The sequence below is a fragment of the Prionailurus viverrinus genome, chromosome B1, assembly GCF_022837055.1.
Source record: "Prionailurus viverrinus isolate Anna chromosome B1, UM_Priviv_1.0, whole genome shotgun sequence".
Classification (NCBI taxonomy): Eukaryota; Metazoa; Chordata; class Mammalia; order Carnivora; family Felidae; genus Prionailurus; species Prionailurus viverrinus.
In genome coordinates, this window is record NC_062564.1 from 194,688,964 (window position 1) to 194,711,347 (window position 22,384).

The 22,384-nt window shown below is 43.8% G+C and overlaps 1 protein-coding gene across 1 annotated transcript in view; it reads right to left on the bottom strand.

The window, feature by feature from the left end:
• Positions 1 to 15,806, bottom strand: part of CD38 (CD38 molecule) — a 57,066-nt gene extending 41,260 nt beyond the window's left edge. Inside the window, exon 1 of the mRNA XM_047856855.1 lies at positions 15,433 to 15,806. Coding sequence (XP_047712811.1) covers positions 15,433 to 15,686 — 254 coding nt within the window. The 5' untranslated portion in view covers positions 15,687 to 15,806. The remainder of the gene's footprint in view (positions 1 to 15,432) is intronic.
• Positions 15,807 to 22,384: the final 6,578 nt, after the last annotated feature.

Below are 22,384 nucleotides of genomic sequence, written 5' to 3' on the forward strand. Positions count from 1 at the left end.
CTGTAGAGATTAAGGACCTAAGAAATAGTCACGATGAATTAAGAAATGCTGTAAATGAGATGCAAAATAAACGAGATGCAGTGACAGCAAGGATGGAAGAAGCAGAGGGGAGAATAGGTGAAATAGAAGATAAAATTATGAAAAATTATGAAGCTGAAAAAAAAGATGGATTGGAAATTACTAGACCACAAGGGGAGAATTAGAAACCTAAGTGACTCAATGAAGTGAAATAATACCCATATCATAGGAGTTCCAGAAGAAGAAAAGGGAAAGAAAGGGGCAGAAGGCTTATTTGAACAAATTATACTGACAATTTCCCTAATCTGGGGAAGAAAGCAGACATCCAAATCCAGGAGGCACAGAAAACACCCTACAAAATCAACAAAAACAGGTCAACACAAGGACATATTGTAGTGAAACTGTCAAAATATAAGATAAAGAAAGAATTCTGAAAGCAGCTAGGGACAAACGGGCTTTAACCTACAAGCATAGACACACAAGATTTACAGCAGACCTATCATCCACTGAAATTTGGTGGGCCAGAAGGGAGTGGCAGGAAATATCCAATGTGCTTAATAGGAAAAATATGCAGCCAAGAATCCTTTATCCAGCAAGGCTGTCATTCAGAATAAAAGGAAAGATAAAGTCTTTCCCAGACAAACAAAAACTAAAGGAGGTTATGACCACTAAATCAGCCCCGTAGGAGATCCTAAGGGGAACTCTGTGAGTGGGAAGCAGCAAAGACTACAAAGGACCAGAAGCATCACCACAAGCATGAAACCTACAGAGAACACAATGATACTAAATCCATATCTTTCAATAATCATTCTGAATGTAAATGGACTAAATGCTCCAATCAAAAGACTAGGGTATCAGAATGATAAAAAAAAAGAAAAGAAAAGAAAAGAAAAGAAAAGAAAAGAAAACAATATCCATCTATATGCTGCCTACAAGAGACTCATTTTAGACATGAGGACACCTGCAGATTGAAAGTGAGGGGATGGAGACCATCATTCATGCTACTGGATGTCAAAAGAAGCTGGAGTAGCCATAGTTATATCAGACAAACTAGATTTTAAACCAAAGACTGTAACAAGAGATGAAGAAGGGCATTAAATAATAATTAAATTGTCTATCCATCAAGAAGAGCTAACAATTGTAAATGTTTACACCCCCAACATGAAATCACCCAAATACATAAATCAATTAATCATAAACATAAACAATCTCACTGATAAAAATACGGTAATTGTAGGTGACTTTAATACTCCACTTATAGCAATGGACAGATCATGTAGGCAGAAAATCAATAAGGAAACAGTGGCCTTGAATGACATACTGGACCAGATAGATTTAACAGATATATTCAGAATTTTTCATCCAAAAGTAGCAGAATACACATTCTTCTCAAGTGCACGTGGAACATTCTCCAAAATAGACCACATACTTGGCCACAAAACAGCCCTCAACAAATACCATTAATATTTTCAGATCACAACGTTATGAAACTTGAAATCAACCACAAGAAAAAATTTACAAAGCCTCCATATATATGGAGGTTAAAGAACATCTTACTAAAGAATGAATGAGTCAACCAAGAAATTAAAGAAGAAATTCAATAATATGTGGAATCAAATGAAAATGAAAACACAACAGTCCAAACCTTTTGGGATGCATCAAAGGCAGTTCTAAGAGGAAAATACATTGCAATCCAGGCCTATCTCATGATACAAGAAAGATCCCAAATACAGAACCCTACCACATACCTAAAAGAACTGGAAACACAGCAGCAAAGAAAGCCCAAAGCCAGCAGAAGAAGAGAAATAGTAAAGATTAGAACAGAAATAAACAATATAGAATACAAAAAAAAAAACAGTAGAACAAATCAATGAATCTAAGAGCTGATTTTTTGAAAGAATAAACAAAATTGATAAACCCCTAGCCAGACTTCTCAAAAATAAGAGAGGACCCAAATAGATAAAATCATGAATGAAAGAGGAGAGATCAAAACCAGCACCACAGAAATATGAACAATTATTAAAGAATACTGTGAAAAATTATATGTCAACAAACTGGACAATCTGGAAGAAGTGGACAAATTCCTAGACACACACACACACACACACTACCAAAACTCAAACAGGAAGAAATAGAAAATTTGAGCTGACCCATAACCAGCAAAGAAATTGAATGAGTTATCAAAAATCTCCCAACAAATAAGAGTCCTAAGCCAGATGGTTTCCCAGGGGAATTTTACCAGACATTTAAAGCACAGTTAATACCTATTCTTCTCAAGCTATTCCAAAAAATAGAAACTGAAGGAAGGCTTCCAGACTTATTTTATGAAGCCAGCATTACCTTCATTCCCAAACCAAAGACCTCACTAAAAAGGAGAATTACAGACCAATATCCCTAACGAATTCTCAACAAGATACTAGCAAATCGAGTTCAACAGTATATAAAAAAAATTATTCACCATGATCAAGTGGGATCCACTCCTGAGATGCAGGGCTGGTTCAATATTCACAAATCAATCAATGTGATACATCACATTAATAGAATAAAGAGTAAGAACCATATGATGCTATCAATAGACACAGAAAAATCACTTGACAAAGTACAGCATCCTTTCTTAATAAAAACCCTCAAGAAAGTCAGGAGAGAAGCACTATATCTTAACATCATAAAAGCCATATATGAACAGCCCACAGCTAATATTACCCTCAATGTGGAAAAACTGAGAGCTTTCCTCCTGAGATAAGGAACAAGACGGGGATGTCCACTCTCACCACTGTTGTTAACATAGTGTTGGAAGCTCTAGCCTCAGCAATCAGACAACAAAATGAAATAAAAGGCATTGAAATTGGCAAAGAAGTCAAACTTTCACTTTTCACAGATGACATGATACTCTACATGAAAAACCCAAAAGACTTCACCAAAACGCTGCTAGAATGATACATGAATTCATCAAAGTCGCAGGATATAAAATCAATGTCCAGAAATCAGTTGCATTTCTATTCACCAATAATGGAGTAACAGAAAGAGATATCAAGGAATTGATCCTATTTACAATTGTACCAAGAACCATAAAATACCTAGAAATAAACCTAACCAAAGAAGTAGAAGACCCGTATGCTGAAAACTATAGGAAGCTTATGAAAGAAATTGAAGAAGACACAAAAAATGGAAAAACATTCCACACTCCTTGATAGGAAGAACAAATATTGTTAAAATGTCGATACTACTGAAAGCAATCTACACATTTAATGCAATCCCAATGAAAATAGCACCAGCATTCTTCACAGAGGTAGAACAAACAATCCTAAAATTTGTATGGAACCAGAAAAAAACCCTGAATAGCCAAAGTAATGCTGAAAAAGAAAACCAAAGCTGGAGGCATCACAATCCCAGACTTCAAGCTGTATTACAAAGTTGTAATCATCAAGACAGTATGGTATTGGCACAAAAACAGATACATAGACCAACGGAATAGAATACAGAACCCAGAATTCGACCCACAAATGTATGGCCAACTAATCTTCGACAAAGCAGGAAAGAGTAGCCAATGGAAAAAACAGTCTCTTTAGCAAATGGTGCTGGGAGAACTGGACAGCGACATGCAGAAGAATGAAACTGGACCACATTCTTACACCATACACAAAAACAAATTCAAAGTGGATGAAAAGACCTAAATGTGAGAGAGGAAACCATCAAAATCCCAGAGCAGAAAACAGGCAACCATTTCTTTGACCTTGGCCGAAGCAACTTCTTACTTAACATGTCTCTGAAGGCAAGGGAAACAAAAGCAAAAAGGAACTACTGGGACCTCATCAAAATAAAAAGCTTCTGCACAGCAAAGGAAACAATGAACAAAACTAAAAGACAACCAACGGAATGGGAAAAGATATTTACAATGACATATCAGATAAAGGATTAGTATCCAAAATCTATAAGGAATTTACCGAACTCAACACCTGAAAAACAAACAAACCAGTGAAGAAATGGGCAGAAGACATGAGCAGACACTTTTCCAAAGAAGACATGCAGATGGTCAACAGGCACATGAAAAGATGCTCAACATCACTCAGGATCAGGGAAATACAAATCAAAACCACACTGAAATACCAACTCACACCTGTCAGAATGGCTAAAATTAGCAATTCAGGAAACAACAGATGCTGGCGAGGATGTGGAGAAAGGGGAACCCTCTTGCACTGTTGGTGGGAATGCAAACTGGTGCAGCCACTCTGGAAAACAGTGTGAAGTTTCCTCAAAAAATTAAAAATAGAATTACCCTACAACCTAGCAATACCACTACTAGGAATTTATCCAAAGGATACAGGAGTGCTGATTCATAGGGGGATTTGTACCCCAATGTTTATAACAGCACTATCAACAATAGTCAAATTATGGAAAGAGCCCAGGTGTTCATCAACTGATGCACGGATAAAGAAGTGGTATATGTATACAATGGAATACTACTCAGTGATGAAAAAGAATGAAATCTTGCCATTTGCAACAACGTGGATGAAACTGGACAGTATTATGCTAAGTGAAATAAGCCAGAGAAAGACAGATATCATGTTTTCACTCATATGTGAAATTTGAGAAACTTAACAGAAGGCCATAGGGGAAGGGAAGGAAAAATAAGTTACAGACAGGGAAGCAAACCATAAGAGACTCTTAAATACAGAGAACAAACTGAGGGTTGATGGGGGTGGGGGATTGGGAAGGCAGGGAAAATGGGTGATGGGCATTGAGGAGGGCACTTGTTTGGATGAGCACTAGGTGTTGTATGTAAGGGATGAATCATAGGAATCTACTCCTAATGCCAAGACTATACTGTATACACTGTAAGTTAGCTAACTTGACAATGAATTATTTTTTTAAAAAAGAATATGTTTTATACATACATATATATGAATATATAGATAATGGAATATTACTCAGCCATCAAAAAGAATGAAATCTTGCCATTTGCAATGATGTGGAGGGAGCTAGAATGTATTATGCTAAGCACAATAAGTCAATTGGAGAAAGACAAGTACCATATGATTTCACTCATATTTGGAATTTAAGAAATAAAACAGACAAATATATGAGAAGTGGGTGGAAGAGAAGAGAGGGAAACAAAGCACAAGAGATCCTTAATGGTAGAGAACAAACTATGGGTGACAGAGGGAGATGGGTGGGAGATGGGCTAGATGGGTGATAAGCACTAAGGAAGGCATTTGTTGTGATGAGCACTGGATGTTGTATGTAAGTGATTCATCACTGAAGTCTAGTCCTGAAACCAATATTGCACTGTATGTTAATTAACTAAAATTTAAATAGAGGCATGTGGGTGACTCAGTCGGTTAAGTGTCTAACTTCAACTCAAGTCATGATCTCACGGTTCATGGGTTCAAGCCCCAAACTGGGCTCCATAATGACAGTGTGGAGCCTGCTTAGGATTCTCTCTCTCTCTCTCTCTCTCTCTCTCTCTCTGCTCCTCCCTCACTCATGCTTTCTCTCAAAAATAAATAAATAAATAAATAAATAAATAAATAAATAATTTAAAAAATAATATTCTAGGGGCTCTCAGATGGCTCAGTTGGTTAAGCATACAACTTCGGCTCAGGTCATGATCTCACAGTTCATGAGTTCGAGCCCTGCATCAGGCTCTGTGCTGACAGCTCAGAGCCTGGAGCCTGCTTCAGATTCTGTCTTCCTCTCCCTGTTTCTGGCCCTCTCCCACGCTTGCTCTCTCCCTCTCAAAAATAAATTAAAAATTTTTTAATTTAAATTTCAAGAAAATTTAAATTAAAAAATAGAAGCAAAAAATAATAAAATAAATACATAAACATAAAAAATAAGATAAATTTAAATATATATATAAATTTCTGAGTACATTGTAGACAGCCCATAAACATTGACTCCCAATCTTTCTCTGTTCAAAATTTCTAAATGGACTTCTGGCAACTGTTTTTCAAGGGCTTTCTTTCCAAAGACAAAAGGAGGAAGCAGACAAGTCATGAGTGTCCACTGTGATACAGAACAAGTTTTCTCCAGCAGGAATACTGCCACTTCCCTCAGCTGTTAATAATAACACCAGAACAAGAACCACGGACTGGATGTCAGCAGTGAGCACTCGTGACCTTTCTAGGAACTTCTGAAGCAAATCACAGAAGTAATGTCTCTCCTTTTCCCTCTTCCCTTACCTCTATCCTTCCTTACTCAGCCATCTGATGTGTTCCCAAGACTTTCAAGCAGGCTCCCCTTCTGGAAGATTCTACCCCAGAGCTACATTTTCTCAGGTGTCCTGGTAGCAGCTCAAGTCTGGAAGTTCTAAACACACTTTGTTTGCATGTGTACTCCACCCTTCCTTCCAGAGATAATTCAGCTCTGTGGCCCAACTTCCACATTTGTAATCACAGCAGCATCCAGGCCTACACTTTGGAAACCAATTTCACTTTCCCTATTTTGCCCTCCATGTTCAGTCAGGTGCATCTAAGACTCTGGCTACTGGTCTCTGTTTCAGAGCCCCAGAATGAAAAATGGAGTTAAAGGAAGCCTGATAATCATGATAGAACTAAGCATTGAGGACTCACAGGTGAATGTGAGGCCATGAACTTCATTCTGCTCTAATGATGTTCAGGGTCTAGCTGGGAATACAGACACTGAGCTGGTGGTCATCCCATCACCCACAGGGAAAACATGCTAGAATTCTGTCCTGTGCAAATACACTCACGCTCATTCTCTCACACACTGAGAGGGTCCAGGTTGTGGGTGGGCCAACATGGGGTTCACACCCTCTCACCAGTGGGGTCCTGCCAAGGTCCTACAGCCTTTAAAGAGTTTTGGTCCATCCATTGGCCAGTCTTCCTCCAAGAGTACCATCTTATCTGTCTCCCAGGTTCAGTCAACAGGTTAACACACACTCTTCAGAACACCCTTTGCTGAAATTCTATGGTAAAAGTAAGACCTCATACGTGACTTTTTTCATGAAGTCTTTCCCAACTCTGGTCCACCAGGTGGATGGTGCTCATTTCTGAAACTCTGTGGCATGGTGCAGGCACTTGGCTCAGAGCAATTCACATATTTTCTTGTTTGACAGGTACTTGAGTACCTCTTACCCCTACAGAATCTAGCAAAGGGCTTAGAGCACAGAAACCACCCCTCCCTCCAAGGAGCCGCTCTCATCCACGTACACACCCATGTGCCATTACAGATCACACTGCCCTGCAGCACTGTCTCCAGGCCAGTCCTCCCAGACCTCCCCTCAGTCCTCCCAGACCTCCCCTCAGGACCCTGGACAGCAGGACTGGCGTTTTCTTCCTCCCTGAACCCCACTTCCCCCCGCAGGAGCCCCAGCATCAGGCACACCGTGCGTCTTTATTATGTGTTTGTAGGAATTTGTATTTTGTACATTGTGGACTCATAAATTTCACTGAGTAGAAGTTAATAAAATGCTGTAGTCATTCAAATGGGAGTCATGGGGAAGTGAAAATGAAGAATTGGTCCCTGAGAAATCTTGCTAGAAATTTTGAAGAGGAAGGAGAAACAAAAAGAAATTGTGAAATGAAGAAAAAGGAATCAGAAATAATAGTCAATGCAGGCACAGGGCAGATGATCTTTCTGTGATCATCAGAAAGCAAGTTAAGATGGATGAAGAATGTTCTCTGATTAAGTCTCTAAATACTGTGTATGTCTATGTTTCAACAAGCATGATGAGGACTTCACTGAGTTCACCTTAGCAGGCATCTACCAAGGGACTATAATGTGACAAGCAATGTGCTGGAAAAAAGAGGATGCAGGGGTGAGTAAAACAGTACCCTCCCTCAGGAACCCCAGCTTGTATGGGGCAGGGAAGAAGGGAACTATCAGAAGAAGGCCCTCTCCTGTTCCTGAACAGCCAGCAGCTATCATCAATGCCTGAAATTCATGGGGAGGGCTGGTTTTCTCCAAGGCAGTAAGATTCCTGGAACTGAACTACACCTCTGGCTACTTCCCTGGAGGCCCATCTCTCCCTGGGTGCTGGCTCTCCATTTCCACCTGCAGACTCTGCTCCACCCTCCACCCACATTCCCTGGCTCCTGACTATTGCCCGGACAGGTGACAGTCTCCCACAGTACCAATATTTCCAAATTGTCAACACTAAGCACCTGATAACACTCTGGTGAGTCTTGGCCACACGTCTCTTAGGTCTCGTGCCCAGGGCCATCTTAGGTCATAATGCAGCTCCTGGATTTGACCTTGAGACAGCAGAACCAGGGGTCACCTGTTCAGGAATGTTCTGCCCCTGGTTTAACTTAAGGAAGTTCCATCTTGATAAGCAGGGACAAGTTTCAATACTTGCCTACCCACACTAAAAGACTGACACAAAGTGACTTGTATGGGGGTAAGAGATTTTGGAAAAGGAAAATGAAGGAAAAGGAAGATATAAAGAAGATAAAGTCCAAAGACCTACAAAGAAATACTGAGAAGCTATTATATAAAAGAAACATCAATGCTCTATTAGCCCAAAATAGAGATTGATGGGGATTTGGGAGCAATGGTATGGAAGTTTGTTGGGGAGGTATATTTATTATAGCTCTGTTTCTTTTTATTATTCGTAATATACTGGCTTGTAGACCGTTCATTTAATTCAACTAACTATTTTTGCTTACTGTATTGCAGGCACTATTTTAGGTCATAAATATATACCACTCAACAAAAAGCCCCTAGATTCAATGAGCTTATATTCCAGGAGGCATGTATCATTTTTTATCATTGTTAAATCTAGTTAATAAAAGGTAATAATGTATAAAGAGCAATCGATGTCACAGAAGAACAAAAGAGACAAGAAAGAAATAAAAATTTTAAAACTAACATAAAGGGATCCCTGGGTAGCTCCATTGGTTAAGCATCTGACTCTTGATTTCTGCTCAGGTCACGATCTCATGGTCCTGGGACCAGGCCACGTTGGGCTCCATGCTTGGGATTCTGTCCCTCCCTCTCCCTTTGCCCCTCCCGCACTTGAGGGCTTTCTCTCTCTCTCCCTCTTGCTCTCTCTCAAAAATAAATAAATGAATAAATAAATAAATAAATAAATAAATTTTTAAAGTGTTTTAAAAAATTTAAAAGCTAACATAAAGATACAGGAAGGACTAAAGCTGTCCACAAAATTTTTGTTACTCTTCTCATCACAGAGTAGAGCTTGTTTTCTCTCCTCTTGAACCTGGACAGGCCTGGTGACCATTTTATTTTTTTATTTTTTTTTAATATATGAAATTTATTGTCAAATTGGTTTCCATACAACACCCAGTGCTCATCCCAAAAGATGCCCTCTTCAATACCTATCACCCACCCTCCCCTCCCTCCCACCCCCCATCAACCCTCAGTTTGTTCTCAGTTTTCAAGAGTCTCATGCTTTGGCTCTCTCCCACTCTAACCTCTTTTTTTTTTTTCCTTCCCCTCCCCACCATGGGTTTCTGCCAAGTTTCTCAGGATCCACATAAGAATGAAAACATATGGTATCTGTTTTTCTCTGTATGACTTATTTCACTTAGCATAACACCCTCCAGTTCCACCCACGTTGCTACAAAGGGTCATATTTCATTCTTTCTCATTGCCCTGGTGACCGTTTTAACCCAAAGAATGTAGTGGAAGAGACGCTGGCTAGTTAGGGGTCTAGACCCAGGATCCCCTGGAAAGAGTTGAGGAACTCTGAAGACACGTAGCTGCGCCATGGTGAGGCCATGTGGGGGGGGGGGGGGCTGTGAGGAGGAGACGCACTGAAATGACACAGAGAAAAAGAGCCCTGGCCATCCCCGCTCTGCCCACGCACCACAGCACCACCACACAAGTACAACGTCTGGGGCATTCCAGTCGACTCAACCCCCCAGATGACTTCATTGAAGCAGATCATCCAACTGATGCTAGCCAACACACAGCATCATGAAAGATAGTAAGTGATTGTCATTTTATGTCATTACAGTTTAGGGTAGTTTATCGGCAATAGGTAACCAAAACAGAAAGTGGAACCCGGAAGTGAGGTGCTTTGTAACAGAACCCTGACACATGAGCATGATGGCTCATTCTCTGTGTACACTTGACCGAGATATTTGGTCACACACATGTGGATGTCACACTTAAATGGATGGACTCTAAGTAAAGCTGATTGCCCTCCATAATGTGGATGGGCCCCATTCAATTAGCTGAAGCCTTAAGAAAAAGACTGACCTCCCCCAAGAAAAAGAGAATTCTGCCAGCAAATAAACCTTCGGACCCAAGCTGCAACATCAACTCTTCCCTAGGTCTCTAGCCTGTCTGCACCCCCTTCAGATTTTGGACTTGTCAGTTGCCACAATCGTGGAAGCTAATGCCTTAAAATAAACATCTCCTCTCCCCCCATCCCTGCCCCTCCTCACCTCTCTCTCACTCTCTCCCTCTCCCTGGAGAACCCCGACTACCACAGCGTGGCACCAGCATTGGGAGTGAGTGGCAGGCTGGGGTAAGACAGACCTCAGGGAGGGGCACCCGGCTGGCTCAGAGGAGTGTAGGGCTGTTGATCTCAGGGTTCTGAGTTTAAGCCCCACCTTGGGTGTGGAGATTGCTTAAGTAAATAAAACTTTAAAAAGAAAAAAGAAAGACAGAAAGACCTTAAGGGGACTGTTCCTAAAGGCTGGACACACAGGAAGGAAACTGTCACTGGAGCCTAAGAAAAAGTTGACCCATGTTAGATGGTTGTGGTAACACTGTCGTCCGCAGTAATAGAAATACTTGAGGAACTTAGGAATTTGCCTAAGGATATTTCCAGGCAGAATGTCAGAGGCGCATCTCATTTCTTTTCACCGCACACGATAAGGTACAGATTCATTTTTAGACAGAATCAAGAGCAAACATTTCCAAGTCAGGATTTGCTGGGTTGGAAAATAAAGCTGCTTTTCATTCCTAGTCTTTCCCAGTAAAAGAATATCAAACCAAGAAATGGTGACGAGGCAGTAATCACATCCAGGGGCTGCCAGTAAAACATGTTCACAGGGTCAAAACATCAGGGCTGGGACTCCCAGACTCTGAGACAGCAGAGAGACATTGTGATGGTCCACCTTTCCAGCATCCCCGGTAATGCCAGCCTTTCAGCAGACCCCTCCATGGTGTCCCTCATGTGAGTGATGTCCCCTGTATCTTGGATATGTCAACTTAGTTGAGCCCCCAAATAACTCCAGTCCCAGCCAACATCACAAGGAGCAGAAGAAACACGTAGTTAAGCGCAGCTGATCCAAGAGTCATGTAAAATAATGAAATGCTTTATGCTTTAGATCACTAAGTTTTGGAGTTGTTTATTATGTAGTCACAGATAAGCAAGATGCCAATTGTAGACCATTTGAAACTGAAGAATAATAAGGAAAGAAATCTACAAGAAACTTACTAAAGGCCTAAAATCAGTGGCGGAATAATAAGTATCAGCCGTTAACAATTCCCTTATCCCAGCAGTACCGTATTTCACTGCCTTTCTTCCATTTACATTCAGTTTTATATAGTTATGATTGTCATATACATTGTATGTTATTATACATTATACATTATACAATGTATAACATACATATGTATGTTATACATATACATTGTATATTATACATATACAAAACAAAACTGGTTTTGTTTTGCCTGGGATCACGTAACATGTCAAATTTGTGTATATTAACACGTAGTTATAATAAAGACCTACAGAGGTAAGAAGGACTAGAAATATCAGGTCAAAATGGAATTACAAGGTTCAATAATTGACATAAAGTGAAGTTCTGGCCCAGTATAAAAGACCAAAGCAGGAAACAGTGACCCAGCAAGGAGTGGATGGGAAAAGAGGATTGCAGGAATGATCTCAGAATTCATCAGGGTAAAGATTTCTGATGCTGAGAAGTATGACTACACGGGAAATAGCATGCCAGACTTTCAACAACATAGAAAGAAGATTAGTGACCAGAGTCATAGCCTTGAAGTTAAAGTCTCAAGAGTCAGGGGAGCAACAGAAGTTGTAAGTGTTCCAAGGACAACAAGCAGAGAGAAAGAAAATACTACATACATGATCTACAATATATAAGGAATGCCTGTAAGAAGAAATAAATAGGGGCAACTGGTTAAGCATCAGACTTCAGCTCAGGTCATGATCTCACAGTTTGTGAGTTCAAGCCCTGCATCGGGCTCTGTGCTGACAGCTCAGAGCCTAGAACCTGCTTTGGATTCTGTGTCTCCCTCCCTGTCTGCCCCTCCCCTGCTTGCACTCTGACTCTCTCTGTCTCTCAAAAATAAATAAATGTCAAAAAATTTTTTTAAAAAACAGAATTTTTGTGTCTGTATTTATGAAGAATATTGATCTGAGGTTTCTTTTCTCATTTTTTATTTTTATGTTTTTGTCTGGTTTGAGCAATACTAGCTCTATAAAAAAAATTGGGAATTATTTCTTCCTCTTCTATGTCTGAAAGAAATTGTGTAGGATAGGTTTTCATTCTTCTTTAAATATCTGGAAGAATTCTACACTAAAACCACTTGGGCTTGGAGATTTCTTTCTTGGTAGTTTTTAAATTAAAAATTCAATTTCTTTGGGGTGCCTGGAAGGCTCAGTTGGTTAAGTGTCTGACTTTGGCTTAGATCATGATCTCACGGTTCTTGGGGTCGAGCCCTGCATTGGGCTCTGTGCTGACAGCTCAGAGCCCGGAGCCTGCTTCAGATTCTTGTCTCCCTCTCTCTCTGCCCCTCCCCCGCTCATTCTCGTTCTCTCTCTGTCTCTCTCTCTCTCTCAAAAATAAATAAAAATATTTTTAAGATTAAAAAAAAGAAAATTGGAAACATTTTTGTGGACCGAAATAGTTACCTCTACCCTATAGAATGAGATAAATCAGGGGCACCTGGGTGGCTCAGTGGGTTAAGTGTCCTACTACAGCTTAGGTAATGATCTCTCTGCTGATGGCTCAGAGCCTACTTCAGATTCTGTGTCTCCCTCTCTCTCTGCCCTTCCCCTATGCATGCTCTCTCTCTCTCTCAAAAAACAAAATAAACACTAAAAAGAAAAATTTGTTTTTTTTAATAATGAGGTAAACCTACCTGTGCTAACACGGAAAGATCTCCAGGGCCATGTGTTTAATTTTTTAAAAAATAACAGTAAAACAAAAAATTAGAAACAACATAAATTTGGGGCACCTGGTGGTTCAGTGGTTAAGCTTCCAACTCTTGATCTCATCCCAGGTCATGATCTCAGGGTTTGGGAGTTCAAGCCTGCCACCCGGCTCTGTGCTGACAGTGTGAAGTCTGCTTGGGATTCTGTCTCTCCTTCTCTCTCTGCCCCTTCCCTGCTTGTACTCTCTTTCTGTCAAAATAAATGAACTTAAAAAAAAAAAAAAAAGGAAACAACATGGAGGACGGACACACTGAATTGTAATTTAAATAGCTTTAATACTAGGTATCCATTTTCATGTTGGCCTTGATCTCTATTTATTATTGTTAAAAGGTGACTGTGATACTGCCTTTCCAAAAACAATAGCATTAACACTTTGTATGTATCGGGATTATTCCTCCTAATCCTCAGAATTTCCACATGTGGAAGAATTTCCACATCATTCCATTCTCCATTCTGAGATCATTGCAGCCCAGAGAAAGTATCTTGCCCAAAACTACACTGTGACTGACAGAGCCGAGATTTAAACCCCAGCCAGTGTCATTCCCGAAGTTGTGTCCTTAAACTCTCCGAGGATAAAGTGACCATACGTTCTGGTATAAGTCTATGGACTCAGCATAATTAGTAACAGCATCCCCTTTGTCTCCAAAATGTCCCAGACATAGTAAATTCTGTGGTCACTCTACATACAGGACATACATAGGCAACATAGCACAGGGGGTGAGCTCAGTTTCTGGATCCAAATTTTGGGCAATTGACTCAAACTCTCTATTTCAATTTCTTCGTTTCTAAAATGGGGGCGGCAGTCAAGTGCCTCACACAGTTAGTTGTTACGAGACTCGGTGATTTCATATTTCTTAAGTGACAAGCACGTGGTACCGTATGAATTATTAACGCATTTACATAGTGTCTGCGTGTGAGTGTGTTTAATATTGACCCGGCGCCCTGACAAACATTAAAAAAGTCACGTGGTCCCTACGGAGCCTCGGGCTTGCTACCCGGTGGTGATAATCTAACCAATAGCGTGAATTTACATTGAACAACAACAGAAATCTTAAAACTGTTACATGAACATGAAACTTAAACGTCCGCGTCGACCATTACCAAGTCAGAATAGATAGCGCTTGATTTTATCAACACTTTAAGTGTAGCCTAAGGGAAACGCTTCAACTTCTGATTTCTCAATTAACTATTTAATTACTGGGAAGCAAAACACTTACGGGACCGACCCCGGCAAACGGCAATCATTGGCCTGGAAAAAAATGTGCAAGAATCGAGGGGCGGAAAGCGCGCGGGGAGGCTGGCGGGGTGGGGGGTTGGGGTGCGGATTTTACCGCTCGGCTCCCGGGGCTGCCGGTGGTTCGCAGGCGGAATTCATTGCGCGATCCCACACTCCCAACAGAAATTGTGGCTCCCGGTGCCCGCCTTCGGCAGCCTGAGAAGTAGCTTTTTACTTCCGGCTGGTTCTACTTCACGCACAACTTCAAAAATCAGTTCTGTGGGTGAAACCAAACCCTGGGAATGAAAGTCAAGAAAGCGGTTCCCTCTGGGGGTGATTAGGTGGGAGGAGGAAAGAGGAACCCTCTGGAAAGGTTCCGCAGACTGATGTGGGTGGTGTTTTCAGGGTGGGTACCGATGCGTCGAACCGATGCACCTGACAGTGTTAAGTTTTATCTCACGTTCCAAAGTTAGTGTTTTGGTTTAATTTTGTCACTGAGCTCTCTGTCCCATTTATCCCTGGGGGCGCAAGACGTGCTGTTTTATATTCGTGAATAAAACTCACTGTAGTGGTCTGGCCCCTCTGATGCCATCCTCCCCCCTCCCCTCCCGCTCCCCCCGCCACACACACACACACACACACACACACACACACACACACACCTGCAGGCTCCAGAAGCCTCCTAACCAGGCAGGTGTCACCGGTAACTGTCCGGGCCAGAGCCCGCGCACAGAAGTCCCCTGCAAAGCAGAGAGCGCCCGCGATCCTCCGCGCCCACCAGTTGCGCGCCTGCAGCGCGGCGGCGAGCGCGGAGCGGGGCCCCGCCGGCGCCGCGCACCTTGCCCAGAAGGCGGGCGTCTGCGCCCAGGGTTCGGCCGCCGAACCGCACTCTCCCCGCCCGCCGGCGCGCGCAGGTGCCAACGCCAGGCGCTCCCGCGAGCCGCGCGGAACGTCAAGGCCAGCGCTCCCCAGCCGGCACTGGCCGGCGGGCTCTCCGCTGACCCGGAATAGAAGATGCTTTGTTTTCGCGCGCGGTGCCCCGCCGCGCCCCGCCGCGCGCCACCGGACGCCGACTCACCCCAGCTCGGGTCGCACGATTTGGGTGTAGGTGTAGCACCGTCCGAGGATTATCTCGTAAAAATGGGCGGTGGTGCCCGCCCCCTTCCACTCCTGGTGCTGGGGCGGCTGGCGCCACATCACGATCCCCACCACCACCGCGATGATCACCACGACCAGGAGACCGAAAACCACGCAGAGACAGATCTGGGCTTTCTTGGAAATGTCGCAGCAGGGTTTCTCCCTGGACACGGGCCTGAACCTGCGGTCGGCCATGGGGTCCGCCGTGGGGTCCGCTCGCGAAGTTGCAGGAGAGACCACCCGCGGCCGGTCCGAAAGCGAGGACGGAGCTAGCCCGGTTCTGAAAATGCACCTCCCCTTTATCTCGCACGGCTTCCTTTCCCACCCCCACCCCCTCCTCCAAAGTCCCTTGGCCAGCAGGACCAATAAGGATTTCAAGGACTTGAAAGGCCTCTACGACTACCGCCGCCGCTCACTTCCAGACTCCTGAGCAGACAAGGACCACGCTTTGCAGTTGCAGGAAGAAGCGGCCTCCTTAAGCTTTCTCTGCAGGCCCCGGAAAAACACAATATATCCTTATGCTTCTCCACCAGCTCCCTTGTTCAACCTTGCACTTTACAATTTAGCCACACCCTCTCCTGGAAAGTGTGAAGGCCGGCTGCCTACCTCTGCACCTGCCCATAAGCAATGCTCTCTGTGGGGTGGGGGGAGAAGGAGAGGGAGGGTGCCCTACCTCTACCTGACAAGTTTGACAAGTGCCTGCTCAGCCCTCTTCAAAAGCTCCACTCAAGCCTCATCCCTTAACTCAAGTGGCATCAGTAATGAAACCTGGGTTCAAACTCAGCACCTCTACCCACTACTGGAGTGATACTGGGCACATTATTTGATCTCTCTGTGCTTCAGATTTAAGACTGGGATAATGGCAGCGTCTACTTCATGGGGTACGGTGAGGGTTAAGAGAGTTCACATTTACAATGTGCTTAGCACCATGCCTGGCACAAGCTGAGTGTTCAATAAATGTTAGCTATTACAACCTGCTTCTATAACCCATGGGATGTGCTTGGAAAAGTATCCGGCATGCCGTAAGCACTCCAAGTGGTGGTTCAATAAATAATCGAGTGACTAGTCTTGGATATGCCCTGCCTGTCCTCTCTCAAGGTTCCTTAGCAGTAAGACCATCTGTGACATTCAGCGGAGACCTAAGGAAAGTGAAAAATCAAGCCACAGGACTTCCTGGACCAAAAGTTCTCCAGAGGGTGAGGTGCAAAAACTCTGAGGAAAAAAAAAAAAAAAAAAAAAAAAAAAAAAAAAAAAAAAAAAAGCCCTTGACCTGTTGCAGCAGCAGCAAGGAGGCCATTGGAGCTGGAATGCAGGGTTAAGGGAGACAGAACAGGAGAGAAGTTCAGAGGGTAGAAGGGGACCAGATCACTAATAGCCCTGTGGGACAGGATAAGGACTTTTTGGACTGTGAATTTTATTTTGAACACATTCAAGGTCATTGGGTGACTTGATCAGGCATGACATTTAAAATCTTGTTTTAATGTTCATTTATTTCTGAGAGAGAGACAGAGCACAAGCAGGGAAGGGCAGAGAGAGAGAGAGGGAGACACAGAATCCGAAGCAGGCTCCAGGCTCTGAGCTGTCAGCACAGAGCCCAACGTGGGCTTGAACTCACAAACCATGAGATCGTGACCTGAGTCAAAGTCTGAAGCTTAACCGACTGAGCCCCCCAGGCGCCCCTGGCTTGACGTTTTAAATGCTCAATCTGGCTTCTGCGCTGAGAATAAACTGTAGGAAAGGAAGGAAGGATGGAAAGGTGGAGACCAGTTATGACGACTTTGACCAGGAGAGTAGTAAAAAAAGAGTCAAGAAAATAATCAGTTGGATCCTGGATACGTTTTGAAAGTAGCAGCAACAAAGGATTTGCTGTGGAGTCAGATGGGGGAGGGGGGTTGCAAGAAAAAGGAGTCAAAGAGCACTCCAGGAATTTGGGTCTGAGTAACTCACCAAAGGAAGGACAGCACTGCCATTTATTTATAGTGATGGAAAAACTGGGGGTGAGATAGATTTGGTTTGGGGAAAAAAGGTTCCAACCAAAAATCTGGTTTGGGAGGTAAGTTTGAGATGTTCAGTAGACCCCGAGTAGGGGACATCAGGTAGCTATTTGGGTAAAAATATCTGGAATTCAAGGGGTCAGTACTGGAAACATAAATATGGGAGGCTTTACCGTACAGATAGTTTTTATTTATTTTTATTTTTTTAAGTTTATTTATTTATTTTGAGAGAGAGAGAGAGAGAGCATGAGCAGGGGAGGGGTGTAGAGAGGGGAAGAGAGAGAATCCGAAGCAGGCTCCACGTTGTGCACACAGAGCCCCACGCCAGGCTGGATCTCACAAAGCTGTGAGATCATGACTGGCCGGAAATCAAGAGTCAGAGGCTCAACCGACTGAGCCACCCAGGAAGCGCCCCCTACAGACAGTATTTATTTATTTATTTATTTGTTTATTTATTTATTTATTTAAATTTGCTTAACGTTTATTTATTTTTGAGACAGAGAGAGACAGAGCATGAACGGGGAAGGTTCAGAGAGAGAGGGAGACACAGAATTCAAAGCAGGCTCCAGGCTCTGAGCTGTCAGCACAGAGCCCGACGCGGGGCTCGAACTCATGGACCGCGAGATCATGACCTGAGCCGAAGTTGGACACTCAACCGACTGAGCCACCCAGGTACCCCCCTACAGACAGTTTTTAAAGCCAAGGGGATAAACAGAAGTTTCAGAGACTCAATGAGTAGTGAAGGTCAGGAAGATGAGGAGGGCTCGGGCAAAGGATGCTGGCGAGGGCGACCCCTGAGACAACAGCCTGAGACCAGATGGAGAGCTACTGGTGCGCTCGACAAGAGCCGTTGCAGAGGAAGGTGGAGGGACAGAGCCCGATGAGAGTAGGTTCATGGGAGTGTGTGAGAGGAAGACGTGTCAGTGAGCTCGATGGCTCGTCCTGAAGACTTTCTGTCAAACGGATACAGAAATGAGGCCGCAGCAGGAGGACAAAATGTTGTCTCTGAGGAGAGACCTACAACCTTATGTCTGTGGGATGGCTGGGTGACCCAAGAGACAGGCAACAGCCGATAATGCAGAAGAGGGGAGAATTGCTGGAAAAAGCTTAAAATTTGCAAAGCTCATGCGGAGGTGGTAGGAAACTGAGGCACGGGGCGGGGGGGGGGGGGTGTGGGTGGGAGTCTAGCTGCCTCACAGAAGGAAGGTAGAGAACACGACTTAGTGGACTGGCCGGCAGGGACACGTGGACACCCTCGTGGGCGCTTCTCAGTGAAATGTGTGGGTGAGAGCTGGCAGGACGCAGGAGATGAGCAGAGTGGGTGGATGGACTAGGGAAATGAGACACGGTCTCGGGGTGTCGTTAGGCGGTCAGGAATTTAAAGAAGGGCCAGTCAGTGAGGGGGTGTTCTTTTTGTCTAGCTGCTCCCGCTGCCTAGTAGAAAAGGCAGAGAGGGAGGTGTGATGAGGCTGGGGTTTGTGGGTTTGCCGGCGCGAACGCACAAGCCACAAAGCCTGTTGCGGCTTAAACAGCAGAAACTTATTGTCTCGCGGTTGTGGAGCCTCACATCAAGGCATCCATGGGGCTGATTTCCTTGGAGTCCTCTCTCCCTGGCTTGTACACGGCTGCGCTCTTGCTGTGTCCTCACACGGTCTTCCCTCTGTGTGTCCCCGTATCTCCATTCCAATTTCTTCTTCTTCTTAGGGCACCGGTTTTATCAGATTAGGGCCCACCTTAATGACCTCATTTTGACTGAAATTACCTCTTTCAAGGCCCCGTCTCCAAATCCAGTCACCTTCAGCGTTGAAATGCGGGGCAAGGGGGACACCGATCAGCCGATCACCCCAGGTAAGTACAACGGAGTAAGAGAAAAGCAAGGAGGGAAGCAAAGGTGGGATTTTAATAACGGGCCATCTCTCCAAAGGCCCGCGGAAACTGAAGTCAGGGCAGAAGGAGGGTTTGAAACACTGAAGAGGAGAGCCCAGGTCTGGGGAGGTCCTCAGGAGGCCAAAATGTTGCTAGAGGAGGGAACATCTCCACTTACAAGTCGCTCCTTCCAAAACTGAGCTGTTCACCTTCCTCCTTCAAACCAGTTCCTGTCTCCTTTTCTAGTTGTTGTTGTTGTTGTTGTTGTTTAGATAAGCTCCATGTCCAATGTGGGTCTTGAACTCATGATCCTGAGATCAAAAGCTGCATGCTCTACTGACCGAGCCAGCCCAGTGCCCTTCCTTTTCTGGTCTTTTGAAACCTGGCAAAAAGAATCCACATCCCCACTCCATGGCTCAAATCTTCTGCACTCCTTCCCCTCATCCCACATACCCACCTAGAAGTTGGTTCCTTCTGCCTACACATTATTCGTTAAGTATCCACTTTGTTATTTCCACTACCACTGGCTTAGTCTAAGAGAAAGTCTACCTTCTTTCTCACCTAGGAAGAGCTCCCAGCCGATCTCCCCAAATCTGCCCTCCCCACCTCCTCTACTATCCTTTCCACCAGACAGGGGGGTGGCTTCCTTTTAGCCAACCTTTGTAAAGAAGTAACTTTTGAAGCATCATCCTGATGACCTCACCTCTCCACTCGTTCTCGACCTAGCAAGAAGTGAATAAGCCCCTGGCTACTCCCCCAGCCTGCACGGGCACGTCTGTCCCCAACCCCAAAGCGCTCCAGAACTGCCGGCCTTCTCTCTGTCCCCAACCAGCCCAAGCTCTTCCCCGGAGCCTCAAAGTTGCCATTGCCTCCCCGTCCTAACTCCTACTGATCTCCTTCATGTGACGTCCTCAGGTAGCCTATCCAAATCCCATGTAGCTGCCAAACTGGGTTCTATCTCCAAATGGAACACTTTCCTAACAGAATAACACAGATACCCATAGATCTCCCGGGCCAGTACTGTTCTCCAAAGCTCTGGTCTGGACAGCCCAGCCCTGGAACACATCCTCTGAAAATTTTTTCTTTTTTTTTTTTTTTTAATTTTTTTTTCAACGTTTATTTATTTTTGGGACAGAGAGAGACAGAGCATGAACGGGGGAGGGGCAGAGAGAGAGAGGGAGACACAGAATCGGAAACAGGCTCCAGGCTCTGAGCCATCAGCCCAGAGCCCGACGTGGGGCTCGAACTCACGGACCGCGAGATCGTGACCTGGCTGAAGTCGGACGCTTAACCGACTGCGCCACCCAGGCGCCCCTGAAAATTTTTTCTAGATGTCCCCTCCCAACGGGACTCGGAGTTTGCTCCGGGGTAGGTTGGCAGGAATTGAAGCTTATTACCTTAGTGTCCCAGGACTCAAAGTGGCATCCACAAGGGCTTGTTGAATGAATAAATAAATGAATGACCAACCAAAATTTTATTCGTGGCACCCATTATTCTACCCTTTCTAAACTGCATTCATAGAGCTGTTCTCACAATCCCAGATCTAAACAAAACTATGTGGCAGTGGGACGAGAAATGTTGGTTTTGCTAAGCGTCCTCTTCTCTGCTCATCATCTTGCTTCCTCGACACTCTTGTCTTAAGTACAAATGTCCTTTTATACATATAAAGATGGTGCAAGGTCAAAATCACTTCATGTGATGAGCACTGGGTGTTGTATGGAAACCAATTTGACAATAAACTTCATATATTGAAAAAAAAAAAGTATTGGTGGGATAATAGTTCCTGTTCTACAATGTAGGTTCAATCTTCAATAAATCTACTCATAAAAACAAAACAAAACAAAACAAAACAAAACAAAACAAAACAAAACAAAATCACTTCATGTGTAACAAAGCTTGGCGCCCATTCCTTGCTGAACCGAGCAGTCCACTATTACTCAGGCTTGTAAAATCTTGAAGAGCTGCCGCAAAACAGCCCCTTTCGAAAGGGTGTTTATTTTTGATAATAAATATACATGAAGCGCAAGTCAAATAGAACAAAGTGATATGTGTAGAAAATCATTCTTTCTGCTTCCCTGGACTTGCCTCTTACTATAGTAAGGAGCAAGCAGCATTCATACAGATATGGAGATACAGAGAAGCAAGCTGTCACAGTTTCATAAAAATCATAGCGTATCATATGTCCTGTTGTGCACCAGGCTTTCTTCACATAGTGATATATGTTGAAGACATTCTCTATCAGCACACGTTGCTGTACTTAATTCTATTAAGTGACTTCTAGGATTCCATTGTATAGCTTACTAAAGTCTGTTTAACTAGACCCATATCAGTGGGCACATAGGTTTTCTGCTCCTTTGTTATGACATAAAATTTTGGAATAAATATTCTTGTGTCAGCAAAGTTAAAAAGTAGGTTTCTGGGGTCAAAGGGCCTAGTGCCCCCAGACACCCCAGGATCCACTCTGCAGTGATCCCTACAGATCTGTTTGAATGCCTTCCCCCACCTTCTGTTTGTCCTTCAACAGCCTGATCTAGTGTCGCTTTCTTTCCAAAGCCCTCCTAGAATCTACTCTGATTCACTGGGATCTCTCCTGTCTGCACGCAGCCATCCAAACACTATTCATGCCGTCCCCCCAACTTATCCACGGCTTCACTTTCCCCAGGTTCAATTACCAGTGGTGACCGTGTTCCGAGGCAGATGCTCCTTCTGAAAAATCGTCAGAAGGTCAATAACGGGCTGGCGCTATTCACATGCCTGCACCATTCACCTCCCTGCATCTCTGATCTCGCAGGCATCAACATAAGAAGAAAGGTGAGTACAATACAATAACACATTTTGAGAGAGAGATCACATTCACATGCCTTTTATTGCAGTACATTGTTATAATTGTTCTATTTTATCATTAATTATTGTTGTTAATCTCTTACTGTGCCTAATTTACAAATTGAACGTTTTCATAGGTGTGTATGTATAGGCACAAACATAGAATAAATATAGGGTTCAGTGCCAGTGGCATCCCCTGGGGGTCTTGGA